This window comes from Castanea sativa, chromosome 1 (assembly GCF_040712315.1).
Source record: "Castanea sativa cultivar Marrone di Chiusa Pesio chromosome 1, ASM4071231v1".
NCBI lineage: Eukaryota > Viridiplantae > Streptophyta > Magnoliopsida > Fagales > Fagaceae > Castanea > Castanea sativa.
In genome coordinates, this window is record NC_134013.1 from 57,160,375 (window position 1) to 57,180,182 (window position 19,808).

Sequence of the window (19,808 nt, forward strand, 5' to 3'; positions counted from 1 at the left end):
CATTCGAGGTTTCCTACTTCATCCACCCCCTCTTCTAGAAACTAATGATTTGCCTATTGCCTAGACAAGGTAAACATTCTTGTACTCAACACCCAATTGCAAACTTTGTGTCCTATCATCGCGTTTCACCTTGTCTCACCTTGACTGTATTCATTTGCTTGTACTATGTCCTCTATTTCTATTCCCTCATCTTATAAGCTGGCCTTGCTTCATTTGGATGGAAACGTGCTTTGGATGAGGAAATGAGTGCTCTTCACAAGAATCAAACTTGGGAACTTACTACCTTTCCTTTGGGAAACACACAATAGGTTGTCGTTGGGTGTACACATTAAGTACCTCCCTGATGGTTTTGTTGAGCGCCTTAAGGCACGGTTGGTTTCCAAAGGTTACACATAGACATATGGTGTTGACTATCTAGAAACATTCTCTCTTGTGGCACACCTAAATTCAGTTTGGATCCTACAATCTTTTGAGTTAGTCACTCTTGGCCTTTTGTATCAACTTGATATCAAGAATGCCTTCCTTCATGGAGACTTTCAAGAGGAAGTATATATGGATCAACCCCTTGGGTATGTTGTTTCTGATAATGAACACCTTGTTTGTCGATTAAGTAAGGCATTGTATGGTTTGAAGCAATCTCCTCGTGCAGGTTTGATCGATTTAGCGTTGTTGTACTTGGGTATGGTTTCTAGCATTCTCATTCTGTCTTTGTTCATCAATCTTCCACTAGCACTATTGTTTTGATTGTTTATGTGGACGATATTAAAATATCTGGAAGTAACTCCGCTGGTATAACTAACTTAAAAAGATATTTGGGTCTACAATTCCATACTAAAGACCTAGGTACTCTTCGCTATTTTCTCAAGATTGAAGTAGCTTGTTCCTCCCAAAGTTTATTTTTGTTTCAACGGAAGTATGTTCTTGATCTTTTGACCGAGACTGGTTTTTTGTGTGCTCATCCTACTGAGACTCCTATGGTTTCCACTATTAAACTTGATAAGGAGCAAGGTGAATTGTTTAGTGATTTTGGTCAATATTGCCACTTGGTTGGGAAGTTAATTTACCTTAGGGTTACTCGTCCTGACATTACTTATGCAGTTAGAGTGGTTAATCAGTTTATGAAAGCTCCTCGTCAACCTTATTATGAAGCTATCTATCCTATTTTGGTTTATTTCAAAGGGGCTCCTAGCGCGGACTTTTGTATGAGCCCTCTCATTCTCTTTATGTGACAGGTTTTAGTGTTGCCAATTGGGCTGGTAGTCGTTCTAACCATCGGTTCACCTCTAGTTATTGTACCTATGTTGGTGGCAATCTTGTTACTGGGCGTAGTAAAAAGCAAAATGTTGTTGCTCGTTCTAGTGCTGAAGTTGAGTATAGAGCTATGGCTCACACTGCATCTGAGATGTTATGGGTTCAATCTCTCCTTCATATTGAGATGGATTGTCACTTCATGAAGATGCCATCTTTATTGCTAACAATCCTATGATGTATGAACATACCAAACATATTGAGGTGCATTGTCACTTCATTTAGGATTTATTGATGAAGAAACAGATCGTCACTCTCTTTCTTCTTTCAGAGTTTGTCTTCCAAGCTGGGCATGTTTGATGTGTATGCTCCAGCTTGAGGGAGAGTGTTAAAGTTAGTTCTAGTTGTCATTTATTTAAGCATATTAATGAGGGTATTTTTGTAATCATGTTATAAACCCTAATATAAATATATGCTAAGGTGTGGGCTTGATAAGTAATGCCCTCAACCTCTTCTTTCTTTTCTCTTTGTCCCACTATTCTTCTCTTCCTCATTATTCGCATTTTACTCTAAATCTTCATATTTTACAACTTAACTGTGTGCAACCAACATTGCAAATGATACAGCCTTATCTTGAGCCACAAGAAGCACCATTGTATCAATCTTTTCCACTTCATCAAGCCTTTTAACTTCAAGCAATATAGAGACTGGATCAGTAGTAGATGCATCTTCTCACTATTCAAAACAAATGTACCCTATGATTTGTTCTCTAATTAAACTTTCTCCTCATCAAGCAGTGGGAAATCTTCCTTCTCAAGAGTAAGCAACATAACTGACTCTTCAACAAGCTATATATCAAATCTACTACACATGCTTCAGTTATTCTAGCATGTTTTGTAAATGCTACAGTATGCTCTTCTTGTTGCCCTAGCAATATCTGTTTGTACTTCCATTTCAACACTAGGTTTTAGTGCCTAACATTATTACAATTCGTGCTTGAAGCTTTACCTTTGAGGGTATTGGGCATTCTTGACACCTCCAATAAATCAAGCCAAGTATTAATTTTATCACACACTTTGCATTGGAGTGGGTTTAAGTCTGATAACGGCAGAAACACTAATCTTGTTTTCTTTGATTGTGTCACTAACCATATGTTCCATTGCATCAAAGCGTATCTTTGATCTAGAAAATCATCATATACAACATTCTTCATGCATAGAGTAGCCATTCGTATATATAACATTCTTACTTATCAAAAAAAAAAAAATCATCATGACGAAATCGTGGTAGATATTCTTTCGATATGATTAAGGTAGATATTCCTCTCATAAGTTTTTCTTTCATTTTTTTCCCAATTAGTAATTGCAGTCTTGTAAAATAAAGCAAAGATTCTCAAGGACACTCAATATTGTTCTTGTTATGCGATAGAAGAGATTTTTCTTTAAAAAAATTGATCATTCAATAGTTACAACAATGGGGGAAGGGGGTTTGGAACCTAGGAAGCACGGGTGCAGATTCGGATTCGGATGCGAGTGCGTTGACTCAACAATTTTTGAAAAAGTAGGGTGCGGGTGCAGCGGGATACGTTTATTAATAAATTATTTAATAAAATTTTATTTTTATTTGCTATATATTGCTAAGCATATTTTTTCATATAATGGTAGTGCATAAATGAATCAGAGGATGGTTGATGTAGCCTCTCAGAGGAAGATGGTTAAGGCTGGGCATAAAGGCCATCGTGAATTAAAAAATTTATTGAGTTCTTGGGGTGAAGAGAATGAGTCAAAAAGGAGCAGGAGTGCTACTAGGGAGCGGGCTGTGGTAGTGCATAAATGAATTTGAGAATTGTTTCATGGAATGTGAGGGTGTTGAATGAGTAGGATAAGCGGCTTCGGGTTAGAAATTTGATCCGTAAGTGGAACGCAGATATTGTTTGTCTGCAAGAAGCTAAGATGGAGTTAATTAATAGGGGCGTCATTTATAGTTTATGGGGAGGTCAACATGTGGATTGGCTCTACTTAGGCTCCGTGGGTGCTTCAGGTGAGGTGTTATTGATGTGGGACAACAAGATTGTGGAGAAGTTGGAGGAAGCGGTGGGTCGTTTCTCCGTCTCTTGTAAATTCAAAAATGCGGTGGATCATTTTGTTTGGGCTTTCACTGGTGTTTATGGACCCAATTGTGATAGAGATAGATGTTTCTTATGGGAGGAGTTATCCGGCGTTTGTAGTTGGTGGGATGTGCCTTGGTGTGTGAGAGGTGATTTTAATGTGGTGCGGTTTCCTTCTGAACGTTCTAGGTCAGTAAATTTCACTACTATTATGCATCGGTTTTCAGCCTTTATCTTAGAGCAAAGCCTTATTGATCTGCCGCTGGTTGGGGGGAATTTCACTTGGTCCAGTTCTAGAAAGGTTGCTTCAAGATCTAGATTGGACAGATTCCTTCTGTCAGCAGACTGGGAGGAGAACTTTCCATTTGTTTGTCAACTTGCTCTCTGATCATTTTCCAATCCTACTGGAGGGTGGGAATTTTCTTGGAGGCAAAAAACCTTTTAGGTTCGAGAACATGTGGTTAAAGGATGAGGGTTTTTTGGAAAGGGTGTGTTCTTGGTGGGAGTCTTATCATTTCCAAGGCTCTCCTAGCTATTCTTTGGCAAACAAATTGAAGATGTTGAAATTGGATTTGAAGAGATGGAATGAGGAGGAGTTCGGTAATATGGGCCTTAGGGTGCAGAATTTGTGGAAGGATCTCAAGGTGTTGGAAGTTATCAAGGATGATCGTGTTCTTTCAGCAGAGGAAAGTATGGAAAAGGATCGAATTCGTGAAGAGCTAGAAAAATCAACTTTGTTGGAAGAAATCTGCTGGAGGCAGAAATCTAGGGCTCTTTTTCTTAAGGAGGGTGACAGGAACACCAAATTTTTTCATCATATTGCAAATTCTCATAGAAGACACAATACCATCGATAGGCTTATGGTGGATGGAGAGTTATCCACGGATCATGGGATCATTGAGGGGAGCATTTCTCATTTCTATAGGTAGTTATACTTGGAGAATGAGGTCCACAGACCTTTCTTGGATGAGGTTGTTTTTTCTAGCATTTCTGAGGAAGAGGCCAACTAGCTAGACAGACCCTTTATTGAGGATGAAGTTTTTAGAGTGGTCCATGATTTCAATGGTGATAAAGCGCCTGGTCCGGATGGTTTTACAATGGCATTTTTTTAGTCTTGTTGGTGTTTGTTGAAAACAGATATTATGGATGTGTTTCATAAATTTCATGCCCATGCGGTGTTTGAAAAGAGTATCAATGCTACTTTCCTTGCTCTCATTCCTAAGAAAATTGATGCTATGGATGTCAAAGACTATGGGCCTATTAGTTTGGTGGGAGGGTTGTACAAGATTATTGCTAAGGTGTTAGCCAATCGTATGTGAAGGGTGGTACACGGAATTATTTCAGAATCTCAGAATGCCTTCTTGAAAGGTCGTCAGATTTTGGATTCTATCCTTATTGCTTCTGAGTGTTTAGATAGTAGATTGAAGGCAGGAGTTCTGGGGGTGTTGTGCAAGCTGGATATCGAGAAAGCTTACAACCATGTGAATTGGGAGTTTCTCTTGTTTTTGTTGCAGCAGTGTGATTTTTCTGACAAGTGGAGAAGGTGGATCAGGTGTTGCATATCAACTGTTGAATTCTCCATTTTGATCAATGGTTGCCCATTTGACTTTTTTGGGAGTTCTAAAGATCTGAGGCAAGGTGATCCGCTTTCCCCTTTTCTCTTTGATCTTGTCATGGAGGCGTTGAGCCGTATGTTGGGTGCTACTACGACAGCAAGACAGTTTTTGGGCTTCTCAGTGGGGAATGCAAATGGTTCCTTGATGATGGTGTCTCATTTGTTGTTTGCGGATGATACTCTTGTTTTCTATGATGCTGACAGCAGTCATATGACAGCTCTACATGGAATTCTTTCTAGATTTGAGGAGGTGTCAGGGCTAAAAATTAATCTAGGAAAGTTTGAGTTGGTTCCAGTTGGAGATGTGTCTAATCTGCATGAGCTAGTGGAGATTTTGGGCTATAGAGAGTCTGCTCTTCCAATGAAATATTTAGGTCTTCCGTTGGGTGCTACCTTTAAAGATAAGACGGTTTGGAATCCTATTTTGGAAAAGATGGAGCGAAGGTAGCTGGATGGAAGAGATTGTATTTATCTATGGGGGGCAAGGTTACCCTTATTAAGAGTACTCTCTAGCTTGCCTACTTATTTTCTTTCTCTCCTTCCTATCCCAGTTAAGGTGGCCAAGCGGATGGAGGAATTACAAAGAAATTTTCTTTGGAATGGTATTAGTGACGAACGTAAACTTCATCTAGTAAATTGGTCAAAGGTTTGTAGGCCAGTGAAGAATGGAGGGCTAGGCATTCGGTGCTTGAGAAGGTTTAATTCTGCCCTATTAGCCAAATGGTTGTGGTGTTATGGTGTGGAGAATGATGCCCTTTGGAGAAGGGTCATTGGGGCGAAGTATGGGAATGACTGGGGTGGTTGGTGTACAAAAGCTGTGTCCGGGGCTTATGATGTTTGTATGTGGAAGTCCATTAGAAGTGGTTGGCTGAATTTTTCCAAGTTCCTTCAGTATGATGTATGTGATGGTACTCGTGTGAAGTTTTGGGTTGATGTGTGGTGTGGGGATAGTCCTCTTAAGGAGGCATTTCCAGATTTATACAATATTAGTAGGACAAGGGATACTTCGGTCTCTGAGGCTATGTGCTATGCTAATGGGAGAATTTTTTGGAACCTACAATTTCACCGTTTTGTGAATGATCAAGAGTCACACTCGTTGGATTCGTGTATGGCTTTGATCTATTCCACAAAGGTGCGGGGTGTAGGTTCTAACAAGCTTTGTTGGAAGCTAGCCAGCAGGCGAGATTTCGAGATGAGTGGGTATTATCACTCCCTTTCCCCTCCCCCCCCCCCCCACTGCCACTCCCTTCCCTTGGAAAATGATATGGCAATCAAAGGTTCCCCTTGGGTTGCTTTTTTCTCTTGGACTGCCACTCTCTTCACTGTCCTATAGCTTATGAGATGTGGAGTATGGTCTTTTGCTTGTTTGGTATTTGTTGGGTGATGCCGCAAAGGGTAGTGGATCTGTTGGATTGTTGGGCTTGCAATTCCAGGCGTCATCACAATATAGTGATTTGGAGGATGGTGCCGCATTGTTTGATGTGGTGTATCTGGCGGGAACGGAATTCTAGAAGCTTTGAGGGTCACGAACGGTCCATTCTTGAGTTCAAGTCTTTTTTCTTTTTTACTCTTCTCGAATGGTGTTTAGTTTTACCATCTTTTTCTTGTCTTTCCCTTCCTATTTTGCTTGATCTTTGTAATTTGGTTTCCTGATGTTTTTGCCTCTTTAGTACATTTTCTATGTACGGGGCTATGTTCTTCTCTAATATATTTTTTTGTTACTTATCAAAAAAAAAAAACCAATTTGAGAGCCACAAGAGAGTCGTGGGTTAGAGAGAGAGAGAGAGAGGAGACGGAGAGAACGAGAGAGTCAGAGAGAGTTTGAGATGAGTTTAGGGTTTTTTTCTTTAAAATAGGATGTCAAAAGTTTTGACAAAAAATTTTACGTTTTTGTTTTTTTAAAAACTTATTTTAGCCCAAATTGGACTGATTCGGGGCCTGTTTCAGACCGAATCAGATCATATCGGCCCGAATCGGAAAACAAAAAAAATTCAGTCACAGACGCGCATGCATCTGCATCCACGGCCGCAAGGCATGTCCGTGTGTATTGGACTCAGGTGCGCCAATTGGGTCGGCGCACTCATGCTTTCCAGTTTGGAACATTTAATGTCTCTGTTGAAAACACCAAGATGTGTCATTTAAGCTATTATAAGGCTCTTGGCAAGATTTTTCTACAGAATTACGTGTGAAAATTCAATTAGAGCATAAATCTAAAAAGGAGTTGGGGCTACAAAAAGCAGCCATCAAAACATACAAGGGTTTCAAAAATAAGGATTTTAGCTTTTTACAAAGAATTCCAACTCCACTGAAAGTCCAATTATTCTTCTTACTCTGGATAGTCCACATAACTAAGGCCCAGTGTACAGCTTTTTAAAGCATTACTTTTTTCAAGGTACAATTATACTTTTACACAATAAACAAAATAAGCTTAATAAACTAATGAAAATAAGCTCGTTCACACGCTTAAATGTGTCAATGTCCAGAAATCTTGCACTGATATCTAATGAAAGCTAGAGCCTAGTATATGTACAGTAGATACAGCTCACACAAACTCAGTTGAATATTTAACCTAAAGATGAAATAACCACATTCGTTTGGGAAGTAGTAAGTCCAAAGTTTTATCACAAACAGAGTCATTAATACACAAGAAAAAAGAATGAGCACATAACCTCTATAAGTTCCCACACCCATTTAAAGCAGCTTACCTGTCAGCATTAATCAGCCAGTCAAAAACAAAATTCTCAAGCCCAGACCACAGCTTCTCTGTAATAAGCACAATCCGATACATCACAACAAGATATTACCATTTTAAAGGGGAAAACAGCATAATAATATTTCCAAGTATACACACACACACACACACACATATATAAAATTCACAAACCGGTAAGTCCCTCCTGCGGACAGCACTCCACAAAGCGAATACATGCTGAGCAAAAAATGCACTCCACCGCAAGCTGAGACCCATATAAAGACAATGTAAAATCAGGGGTCAATAAAGCACACTTATCCGGATGAAACAATTATGCAATAAAAAATAAATAAATAAAATAAAAAGAAATAAAAAGGTCTTTTACAATCAAAAGATAATTCAGGTTTGTCCAGATGTCTTCTATAAACATAGTCCTAACAAGGAAAAGAGATGTAGCAATTATCTGTTTTTAAAAAGACCAGTGTCACCATCTTAATTCTAGCAGATTTAACCCATTGGAGGCCAATCAGACAAAAAAGTGCAGAATAAGGATTAGATTGAAATGCCTTCATGTCCAGACTCATGATAGCTATAACTAATAAATAAATAAATTAGCTCATTGTCTAGGTAAGCAAATGAATACACAACACACATCTATCCTTTTCCAAAATGATTTTGCAGGGATATAAAGCCATCTCATTGCCTTCAACCAATTTTTTTCCCTCTATTGCATTTAAGCAGTTCTTTCTTCGATCATAAACTAAACTATTAGCGACTAATAGCTAGGCACACGCAATTCAAAAAAGTCAAGACTGGTAAGCAACAAAGACAATAGAATACAAAAATCCAACTTTTGGACTAAGTCATGATATGATAAATCAAACAAGAATCTTTTTTTTTTTTCTGATAAGTGAAAAATAATATAAGTAAAACTGAAAGGGGTGATAATAATAGCTTCACAAAGGGACAACAATGCTCTAAAAGACAAAAATGAAAACCCAACCTTTTGATTCAAAATCTAGGTCTAGAAATCAACCACTTTAGAATCCATCCACAATGACAAGAACACTCATAGATGTCCCCTAGACAATAAGCTTACACTAATGTGATATGACTGCTACAGAAGCACTAGCATGTGTTACTTATCAAAAAAAAAAAAAAGAAGCACTAGCATGTGTTAAAATCACATAGCAAATAGAAGGCCAAAATTATCATGTCCATATCTGCTAATTGCATTATCAGAGTAGTTTTTGAAAACTTATGACTTTAATTATTCTTTTTTTGATAAGATCATGATTAATTATTCTAATGCTCTAACTGTGTATCTGCAAAGTCAATCCTAAAGAATCTATCCACAAAGACAAGAACACTACTAGATGTGCCCTATATGATGAGCTTACACAAAATTGATACAACTGCTACAAAAGCACTAGCACAAGTTAACATTATGTGGCAAATAAAAGGCCAAAATAAGCATGTCCATATTAGCGAATAGCATTATCAGATTTTTTTTTTTTTTTTTTTTAAATCACGACCTTTAATTATGTTTATGCTCTAACTGTGTATCTTCAAAGTGCATTTGTTGGTTCCATTGTTCACATCTGATCCAGTGGCAAACTTTTGTTCAGTGCCCAGGGGAAAAAGAGAGCAGCAGGGGGGGGGGACTAGGACTAGTCAGTTGATAGAATCCAATTTATTGACTGCAGTGATGAAGGAATAACTCTTATATATAAAAAGACAACGGGTCTGGGAGTTTCTTCAGGCTTCTAAAATATCTCTCTGTACAGTCATGGAGTCACAAGTTTACAAAAACTACTCTGATAATGACATCTTTAAATGATCATTAGTAATTAAGGGAACCAACTGCATTAGTGAAACAGTTTCGTGACTGTCAACATACATTAAATACAATAAAAAATTAATGAGTCTGCTAATAGGAATAAATTTTACAAGCTACTAATCACAATACAAACCTTCCTTTGGAATGTAGATGCATCATTTGCTCCCTTTGGGGATTCACTGCAATGAATAAAAAAACCCACAGAAGAAAAAAAATAATTCATAATCCATATACAAACACCAAATAAGATCACAGTGATAGGATCATCTACTAGAGTGATGCCATTTCCATTTTTATGTTAACCCAAAAAAAAATGAAAATAGCAACTATATATTTCAACTCTTATATTGATGAAAACAATAACATAAGAGGTTAAAATTCCTCATTCATTGTAGCCGATCAAATTCTTTCGCTATTTGATATATAGACAACAAAGACCTTGGATGGTTCCCTATGGGGTTGTTAGGTTGCATCTCTTGTAAATTTGATATCCCTTTTTTTATAAGTAATATCAAATTTTATTAAAAAAACAAACCAAGTACATCTGGGTTGTACTCAAAGAGAAGAATAATCAATCTATCAAATACAATGATCAAACATATTTAGAAGAGTAAAACAAGGAGGAGAATGAAAAGCAACACAAGGCTTTAAGCAGAGGAGGGAATTCTTTTCCTTGGCAGAGCATTTGAAGTTTGTATAGCTCCAAGGGTGGCTTTCTGGCCATGGTGTGTAGGAAGACTTTGATTATAGACAATCTAAGTGAGGGAAAATTATTTTGAATTGTTGTTATATGTGTAAAAGACATGATGGGAGTGCAGCTCATCTTTTCCTCAACTGTGCAGTGGCTCAAGATTTATGGTCTTAGTTTTCTACTTACTTGGTGTTTCTTGGGGAAGGTCTGTCTCTGCGATGGAGTTATTATCATGTTGGAAGGGACATTTTGGTAAGAGAGGTAATGGGAGGATTTGAAAAGCTGTTCTGTTATGCTTGATGTGGAGACTTTGGAGAGATAAATGCTCACTAATTTGTGGGAAAGGAGCTAAATTTGGACTTTAAGTTCTTATTTTTTAAAGACTTATATGAATGGAATTTGACTTCTAATACTTTTTCTATTGTGGATTGTCTAGTGTTCCTGGATACCTTGAGCTTTCATTAGCCTTTCTTATATTTTCACTTTATTTTTGTTTCCAACTGCTTGGGCATCTCCTGTGTATATTCTCCATGTACTAGAGTTGCTCCCTTGAATCTCAATTGATTTTTCTTACTTAAAAAAAATTTTCAGAAACCTCCATCAGCTTCAAAACCAAAGGGTGACATAGCTTGTCTTTTGCAATGAGGAGGCTTCTTTTGTACATGACCTAGGCAGCTCCTGTAAAGAAGTCAAAGATGGCATTGAGAATGGGACTTTGATGACAATAGGAGTAGAGGTGGTTAGCTTCATGAGGCAAGTCACCTCACAGCTGGGAATTCGGTCATAGGGTGTTGTCAAAGTCTTGGGCTCAATTGGTGAAGCCAGATCGAGTTCAAGGTGATTTGAAATGGTTTGGCCTTCATTGAGGTAGGATTGTGGTTTTTATTGCTGACAATGATGACTTGGGTGGGTAATGTACTCAACATTAATTGGTTCACAGTTGAATGACAGTTGGACCCTCTGGATTCGTGACAAATAAAATCTCTGGTTGGGGTGTTTAGGATAGGTCTTGCCACTCTATTGTAGGTTGCAGCAAGATTGGGTTGGCAATGGTGAGGGTGTTTTTTGTTTCTTAATGAATTATGGGGAATTAGGATTTGAGCTGGCTTTGGAGGTAATTGAGGGTTGTTTTCTTTTCTTTTTTTCTTTTCTTTTTTTGCATAGGTTTTTGGAGTTGATTTGAGGTTTTGGAGGTTGACTATGTTGTGAACTTGTGATGGTCATTTGAGGAGGGTAGCAATTACGGTGGCTTTCTTGACTTTCCTAGAGACTAGATCGTGGTTTGCTCAGATACCACACGTACCAAAACAGGAGGACAATAAAATCTTAAAAGGGAACTTAGAGTTGGAGGAAACAAAAAGAACAAAAATTGCTGAACCTAGGAATCACTACCAAGGATGAAAATAGAAAAATAGAAACTATTAATCACTACCTAGGGTTTGAGGAAAATAAAAACTAGCAATCAATACCTAAGGTTGCTTTGAACCAACACCAAGTAATGGGTTAGCTTGGAATCACCATGAGGCACTAGAAGAAAAAACAGAACCAACTATCTACAGTAGTGAATTTTCGACACTTTAAAACAGGTCTCAAAATCGCATTAGACATTGGGAAAAAAAAAACTCATAACAAGATTACATAAGAGATATGAGAAATAAAATAAAATAGAATCAAATCCATCAAATAGTATCAATCAAATCCAACAAAATCAATCAGCATTAATAGGTCAAATTTGGTGTCCACACCACATAATCCACAATAACTCCTAAATAGAGAAGACAATAGACCACAGTTTATGGCCAACTGCACAATGCAGCAATAAGAGATCCACAGTAACCCACTACCCTTCCACATGCAACACCAATCGACAAGAGTAAATGTGATGCTATATTATTTAAAAGGGACTCACCATACCAAATATCATTCCAAAATCTAACTCTTCTGCCATCTCCAACCCCAAAGCCAGCAAATTGACATAAGGAATCCCAACCTACTACTCTAGTGGCCTTTAAAACTACTAACCCATGAGTAGTGCGAATTGGACGTAGAAATTGGTTTTATTGTTGGGTTTAATGTAGGAGGTCAAAACATGGGGATTATGAAGATCTCATATTTCCTTTTCACAGATGACATTGAATTGTTTTGTGAGGAAATTCTCAACACCCTGATTACCTACGAATACGATTCTACGAAGTTTTATCCTTTGCTTTGAAGTAGTAACAGGCTTAAAGATCTTTATTTTTCTGGTAAGAAAAAATTTTTATAGAAGAGGAAAAGATAAAGACACGTAATAAGATGTGAACAATCCCTTTTCAAAGAATACAATCACAAACAAAGTGAGTCAATAAAATCAACAAATGACATCAAATGGAGGTCGCCAAGAGTGTGCACTTGGCTTAAAGGTCATAATGAGTAATAATGAGCCAATATTGATTGAAAATGTGATTGGGCTGTAGATTGGGTCATTTACCTACAATATATTTGAGATTTCCATTTCATCTACATGTGTAAAGAATAAACTAATAATAAACTTTCAAATTGGATTCACCAAGAGAGTGACACAAGGAGTAGTGTGTAGCAGGGAGTGGAGTTCATTGGGAAAGGAGCTCAAAGAAGGAAGAAGGGGAAAGTTCAAATGTCATTCTTGTCCTTTGATTATATACAAAATAAAAGTAAGCAACATGGACTGTATTAGAAATATAAGAAAACCAAGGGAAAAAAAATGGGGATCTGGCCCACCTTTCTCTCCATTTGAGAAGAGCTTCTAGAAGAGGTACAGGCGTATGGCGTGCAATCATGGCTAAGGAATCCAGTACTTGCTCATAGGCAGGGTCTGACGGTCGAAGATACTGTCCATCCTGTGATTTGCCCAAGTAGCAAGAAGAAGAAATACAAAATGCAATAGATGAGCATCAATCTATATTAGCAATACAGCATAGGCCAGCTTTCAAAGTCATAGTTTTGCATGGGGTAATATATAAAGAATATGCAATTCTATAATAATGTTGGTAAGATTTTACATGAATGGTCATTGAGAACAAAATCTTTGGTATCTATATCAAACACACATTATAGAAAATCTAGGAAACATGCCATGAAATTGTGGAAAAATTAAGGTTTATGTCTCTTGCAACCCTTTTTTTTATTGGTAAGTTACAAATGTACCTTGTGGGTTTTGAACCCTCTATCTCTTGCAACCCCACTTAACACACTTTTTCCTCTATAATGGTTTGAGACCAAGCTATAAAATCCCAAAAAAATAAAATCTGAATAATCTTACCTTTCTGCAGAAACTTCAATGCATAATAATAATTGCTTATTCTTTTCTTTTTCTTTTTTTGATAAGTAAAGAGAAAACTTTATTAGAATATCAAAAACATGGCACCCAAGTATACAGGAAGTATACACTAGGGACAAGAACAATCAAAAACCCAAATTACAAGCGTCCATCAAAGAAAAAACTCAAAAAAAAAAAAAGAATGACTGCCTACTACAAGGTTATTCATATTGTTTTAAAAAAAATTCAGAATGATCGATTAAACTTGTTAGTCTCCAAATATTTTTGACAATCAGCATAAAACTTACATCTTATGAACATGAATCCTTTAGGAAAACAAGTTGAGGCATCCTATAACTAGCGGCGCGCTGCATCAAAATACAGCCTAATTTGGAATTTCCTATAAGCAACTCACCTAATTAACTCCCACACCTCGATGTAAGAGTATGCATTAAGAAAGCTAGTCCAAATGAGTTGGTATCTATCATTTAAATTCATCACAAATCTTAATGCTTTTAAGATACAAACATTGTGTTACAGTGAATTAGACATAGACATGTCATGTTATTATAAGCAATGATGATAATAGAGTTATTGAAATGGAGTGGTGGTGTTGAGTTGTTGTTCATCATATAGTAGAGAGAAGAGATGAAAAGAGAAGAGAAGAGAGGAGAGGAGACCTGAGCTTGGGCGGTTTCGATGCGGCGGCGAGCGAGGGGAAGGAACCGCTGCAGAAGGGCGTCCACTATCAACTTAGCAGCGCTCCCTGCCTTCATTTTCCTAACTCTCTCGTTTTTTATTCACTCAACACTATCTCATCAATTCCTTCACTTTTCAAAACCAAATACAAAATCAGTAAACAAAATTTAAACCAAAATTTGAGAGAGAGAGAGAGAGATTGTACCTGACGAATTTGCAGAACCCTTAATTTTGGAGAGAGAGAGAGGATCTAGTGTAGCAAGCACGAAGCCCTAGACCTCCTCCGATTCACCGACGGAGGTGAATGATTAACAACAAAACAGAAACTATTTTCTTATTTTCGTTTTCATTTCTTCATATATACAATTTTTACCAATTTTCTTCTGTTTTTGTTTTCTTTTTCCTCTACAGCTTCGAGATAAGCAAAATCCCAAACTTTTTTTTTTTTTTTTTAATTTATCTTATTTTCTTTATTATTAATATTCTTTTTTTTTTCTTTTTTTCTTTTTGGAGATATGCGATGCGTACTCGATTGCTGATACCCGACTGACCGAGCGGGTTCGTTACTCCAATCATTATCTGTCCGGTTGGGTTCACGTTCATATTCTGTCTTTATTTTAGTTTATTTTATTCTGTTTTTTAGGCAGATTACTAGATTGTGATTAGGAAAATAAGTTTTTTTTTTTAATATCTTCTTTTAAATAGGAACCATCTTTGCAAACATTTTTTAACTTATTTTATGTAATATAATAGAGTTTTTATTTAAGATTTTTCATAATTTTTACTAATAATGATCTCTATCTCTATATATTAACTAATATAGAATGATTTTTTTTTTTTTGAGAATCCGGACCTTGAAGAAAATTTATTCAAAATCATCCAAAATCGGTTACAAGGATATGACGAAGTTGTGATAGAACATCCTCCATCCAAACTGTGAGCGCATTAATGTGTCTAGCATACTGAACTAGATTATGAGCTAATGAATTACCCAACCTACGGATGTGCGAAAAAAAAATACAAGAAAAAGCTTATAGGTTTTGCTTAACTAAGGAAATCGAATGGCCAAAGGAAGAAAAGGACTACTCTTCCCTTCGTAAGGCTGAGATAATCAACTTTGAATCTCTCTCGACAATAACAGAGGGTAGATGGAGTTCAAGAGCGAAAGAGATAGCTCTAACAACTGCCATTGCTTCTACTTCATCTGAGGAAGATGGTAACCTAAACTTTTCAGACATGGAGGCTATCGCCCTTCCTTGGTGGTCATGAACAACTACTCCTAATCCAGCTTCATTTGTCTCACGGAACAGGGCACCATCAAAGTTAATCTTTAGGATCATCAACGATGATGGAGTCCAGCTGACCCGCTATTTAGGCAAAGCGCATGACTGCATTTTTGGGATCGGTAAGGCCTGGGTGAAATTCTGAAGGGTTTGTGAGGTTGAAAGTGCCACTTGAGAAAGTGGGAAAGACTTGTTGCTGGTCCAAAGAGTATTTCGACAGGACCAAATCGTCCAGACCAAGGTAGCAAAGAGTTCCAAGTTTTTCTTCTCCTCTAACACGTAACTTACCAGCTCGAAGAAATTCAAAAATCTCTTAGTTCTTCGAAACAACCATACCGAGTCAGCCTCCCAAATGGACGACAGTTCTTGACAATGGTACTATTGATGTTAGCTTGGATTATAAAACACATAGGATATTAGTTCGACCAGGACATTTGGAGGTACTAAAATAGTTTTTTACTTACAATTTTAATGATATTGGTTATGTAAAATTTTCTCATTACACTACTATTATATATATAATTTTTAAAATCACTATTGAATACTACATATACAATATTAATTCACAATCATTGTCCTTTAAATTTTACTAAATACAATACAAAATAAAAGAATAAATTGATCCAATAGTATCTCTTAAATTGAATGGGGATAGGAACATGGGATCGTTTAGCTCAATTATAATTTGTTATATTCAAGATCCTGACATACAAAATATTTGAATAGAAACAGTATAAAAATTATGCTCATCAGTTCAAAGAAAAAATAACAGAAATAATCTAAATAATTTAATTTGTATGAAAAGCTAACAAAAGCAAAATTCAATTTTAAATCTAATTAAATTTTCTCTTAGCATTGGATATATATATATATATATATATATATATATATATATATATAAGTTTTTTACAGTTTTTTATATTGAACTTCTCGTTTTCTATATTGAATTAACTCACTTGACACAAAAATTAAAAAACTTACATTAGATGAGACATGTAGCACAAAATTAACTCTAATTGAATTCCAATTTTTACATTGAATTAACTAACTTGGCACAAAAATTTAAAATTTAGATTAGATGAGACATGTGGCACAAAATTAGACCCTAAGGCTGCGTTTGGTTCAACGAAAAGTCAATTCTGAGCTTAAAATATTTTCCCGTAAAGAAAATACATTCAAGTCGTTTGGTTGCATCATGGAAAATAGGGCAGAAAACAAATTCCAATGTTTGGCTGCCTCGAAATTCATTTTACCGTATTCATTTTCTCATGTTTGGTTTGTTCAAACATTTTACAGAAAATATGAAATGCCTTACAAAGAAACACCTGCATTGCCTAGAATAACCTATAATAGCACAAAAATAATCATCCACTTCAACATCAACAAAGAACATCTGAATATACTCATAATATTTATATCAAAACGCACATAATGTACTTTCGCCATTGGCATTACACATCCATGGTGTACAAAAATGATACCTACACGCGGTATATGAACAGTACATATGTGCCCTACATGCTTACAGTGAACATACATAACTTAGACAATTGTATCGTCCCAATAATACCAAAGACTGCACATCCTACACTCAAGGTACGCAACTGTTACCCCTTGGAGCATAACAGTTCACAAAATATACGTACCATCAGCATATGTCCTAGGTTAGAAATACATACATAGCCTGCTTATCGATAATATAATTGTGTCACATATATTATACAATGATAGGTGAATACTAGTACTACAATAGATGACAATCCCTAAAGCTACCATCACAGTCAACACCAAACAGACAAGTCAGAGTTGAGTGAACAAATAATTATCCATCCAAAACTTCCTCAGCTTAGCATTCTTGGCCAGAAATCCCCGAGCTGCCTTTTTATTTTCACACAAATAGTTAAAGGCAGTTGCGAGCATATCTTCACTATACCCATCTGCCACCATAGCCATCACCTCAGAGTAAAGACTAGTGTAATCAACAGGCCCCCAGTTGATTTCTTTCAAGGTCACAACAATTTCCTTAAGCTGATTAGACAGATCAATCAGAACACTATCATCAGAGGGAGGTGCACAGCCTCTTTTGCGGGACTTCAAAATTGTGGACCCAGTGGTGGATGATCCTACCACATTCATCCCCTTATCCACTACACCCTCCTCCCCATTGTCAGCCACCATCTCAGCGCTCTCCCCATGGTCTTGCTCTGTGTCAATATCAACATATGACTTAGCAAATCTACCTATGGTCATATCCTTACCCACTACAATGGCCAACTCATTGTACATCTCTCTCCTTTGTTTAAATACTCGACATGCTTACAATGTGCCTGTAAGGGAGAAAGGAACGTATAATAACAATGCAATAATCACTTCACTCATAAATTCAATATTCAATTCAATATAAATGTCATTAGATGATTTATGTCAATGATAAACAAAAAAAGTTGTTAAGAAACAAGAGACATAACCCATGATTTATGGGATAAGAATAACAGAAAATACAATGAACAAATGCTAACATCAGATTTTATAATAGATCCTCACATGAAAGTTACATTTAAAAATTCATAAAAGCAATGGAATTCTAAAAAGAATGACATTGTAAATTTCATATAAAGAGGGTACTTGAGCAGCCTTGTCTTGTTCTCAATTCATAGATTATAAAAGCTAAAAAAATATATTATCATTTATACTAAGAAAATATAGTTGGAAGCCATACCATAACTTCCTCCTGGTAAGTCTTCGCTTCACATGTGATCATTTTCAAGTTATCATCCCAGCCAAACCCACTCTTCTTGTGAAGAGTTTGAATGGTACTCCATATGGTCCTCAGAGTACGCATCTGATTCTCAACATATGAGGAGTGACACTCGACCCCAAATTGATCAGATATGGCCTTGGCTGTAGTAGCAAAGGAGCCAGCCTTAAAAGTGTTCGAGGGCTTGTTGTCCTTCACTGCCTCTTCGGCAAGTACAGTTAACATGGTCGTGTGTATTGGGGGCAACCACTGAAACTGCTTACTGCCCACCTTCTCTTTCCCTTTCGACATTACTACATATGATAATTGTATAGTAAGACTAGCATTTAATAATGGGAGTAGCATTTAGTAATTACCGTGCATATGAACAACAAATCAAACACACATACAACCACGATTATAGATGTGCACAACAGAACGAAACAACTAATGGAAATAACAATGTAATGTTGAAAATAATTATCCTTATACCACCAGAAGTCTATAATAAATACATTGTCCACACATAAAACAAAAATACAGTACATAATACAATCATAGAAATCTAAATAAAGTATTACTCTCCACTCCTAGTATAATCAGACCACATATCTTCGCATATCTCACCTTTCTTAGCATTCCACACTTTACTGTCTTCAATGGAGTCCCGACGTGACTGTGTTTCTTGTTGGGAGCCATTAGACTCTACTTGGTTTATTGCAGCTTCCATAATATAATTAGCAAGATCAACCCCCATAACGTGGTTATGAATCACACAACATGCTAACACTACTTTCACTTGGGTTTCAAAAGGCCAAAATGGTTCACATCAAACACTTGAAAACGTTTCTTCAACACTCCAAACCCTCACTCAATGGTAGTTCTCAATGAAGAGTGTCGGAGGTTGAACAATTTTTGTTCATTTTTAGGAGGACAATCACTAAAATCTTTCAAGTGATATTGCACTCTCAGATAAGGTGACAAAATTCCATTTTTATTACCATACCCAGCATCACCAAGATAATAATTACCTACATGTATTAAAAAATAAAACCAAATCACTCCTATGCTTAGAAAAATGCACAAAATTTATTAAACTAATAAACCCAAAATGTGAAGTAATCCTATAATACTTTTGGGAACTGAACAACAGAAAATAAGAACAACAAAAAATAAAATGCACAAATGCTAACCCCAGATTTTACAATAGATACTCACATGAAAGTTACATTTGAAAATTCGTAAAAGTAATGGAATCCTAAAAAGAATGACACTATAAATTTCATATAAAGAGGGTACTTGAGCAGCCTTGTCTTGTTCTCAATTCATAGATTATAAAAGCCAAAAAAATATATTATCATTTATACTAAGAAAATATAGTTGGAAGCCATCCCATAACTTCCTTCTGGTAAGTCTTCGCATCACATGTGATCATTTTCAAGTTATCGTCCCACCCAAACCCACTCTTCTTGCGAAGAGTTTGAATGGTACTCCACATGGTCCTCAAAGTACGCACCTGATTCTCAACATATGAGGAGTGACACTCGAACCCAAATTGATCAGATATAGCCTTGGCTGTAGTAGCAAAGGAGCTGGCCTTAAAGGTGTTTGAGGGCTTG

General features: G+C 36.6%; 1 protein-coding gene across 2 annotated transcripts in view; it reads right to left on the minus strand.

The window, feature by feature from the left end:
- The window catches only part of LOC142613822 (uncharacterized), a 38,529-nt gene extending 23,888 nt beyond the window's left edge, over nucleotides 1-14,641 (minus strand). Inside the window, exons 1-6 of one of the 2 annotated variants that reach the window (XM_075786335.1) lie at nucleotides 14,375-14,641; nucleotides 14,151-14,295; nucleotides 12,933-13,051; nucleotides 9,636-9,681; nucleotides 7,855-7,927; nucleotides 7,676-7,733 (exon numbers count right to left, since the gene is read on the minus strand). In XM_075786335.1, coding sequence (XP_075642450.1) covers nucleotides 7,676-7,733; nucleotides 7,855-7,927; nucleotides 9,636-9,681; nucleotides 12,933-13,051; nucleotides 14,151-14,246 — 392 coding nt within the window. In that variant the 5' untranslated portion in view covers nucleotides 14,247-14,295; nucleotides 14,375-14,641. Of the gene's footprint in view, nucleotides 1-7,675; nucleotides 7,734-7,854; nucleotides 7,928-9,635; nucleotides 9,682-12,932; nucleotides 13,052-14,150; nucleotides 14,301-14,374 lie in introns of both variants that reach the window. The other variant, XM_075786342.1, reaches the window with a different exon arrangement.
- Between the last annotated feature and the right edge of the window lie 5,167 nt (nucleotides 14,642-19,808).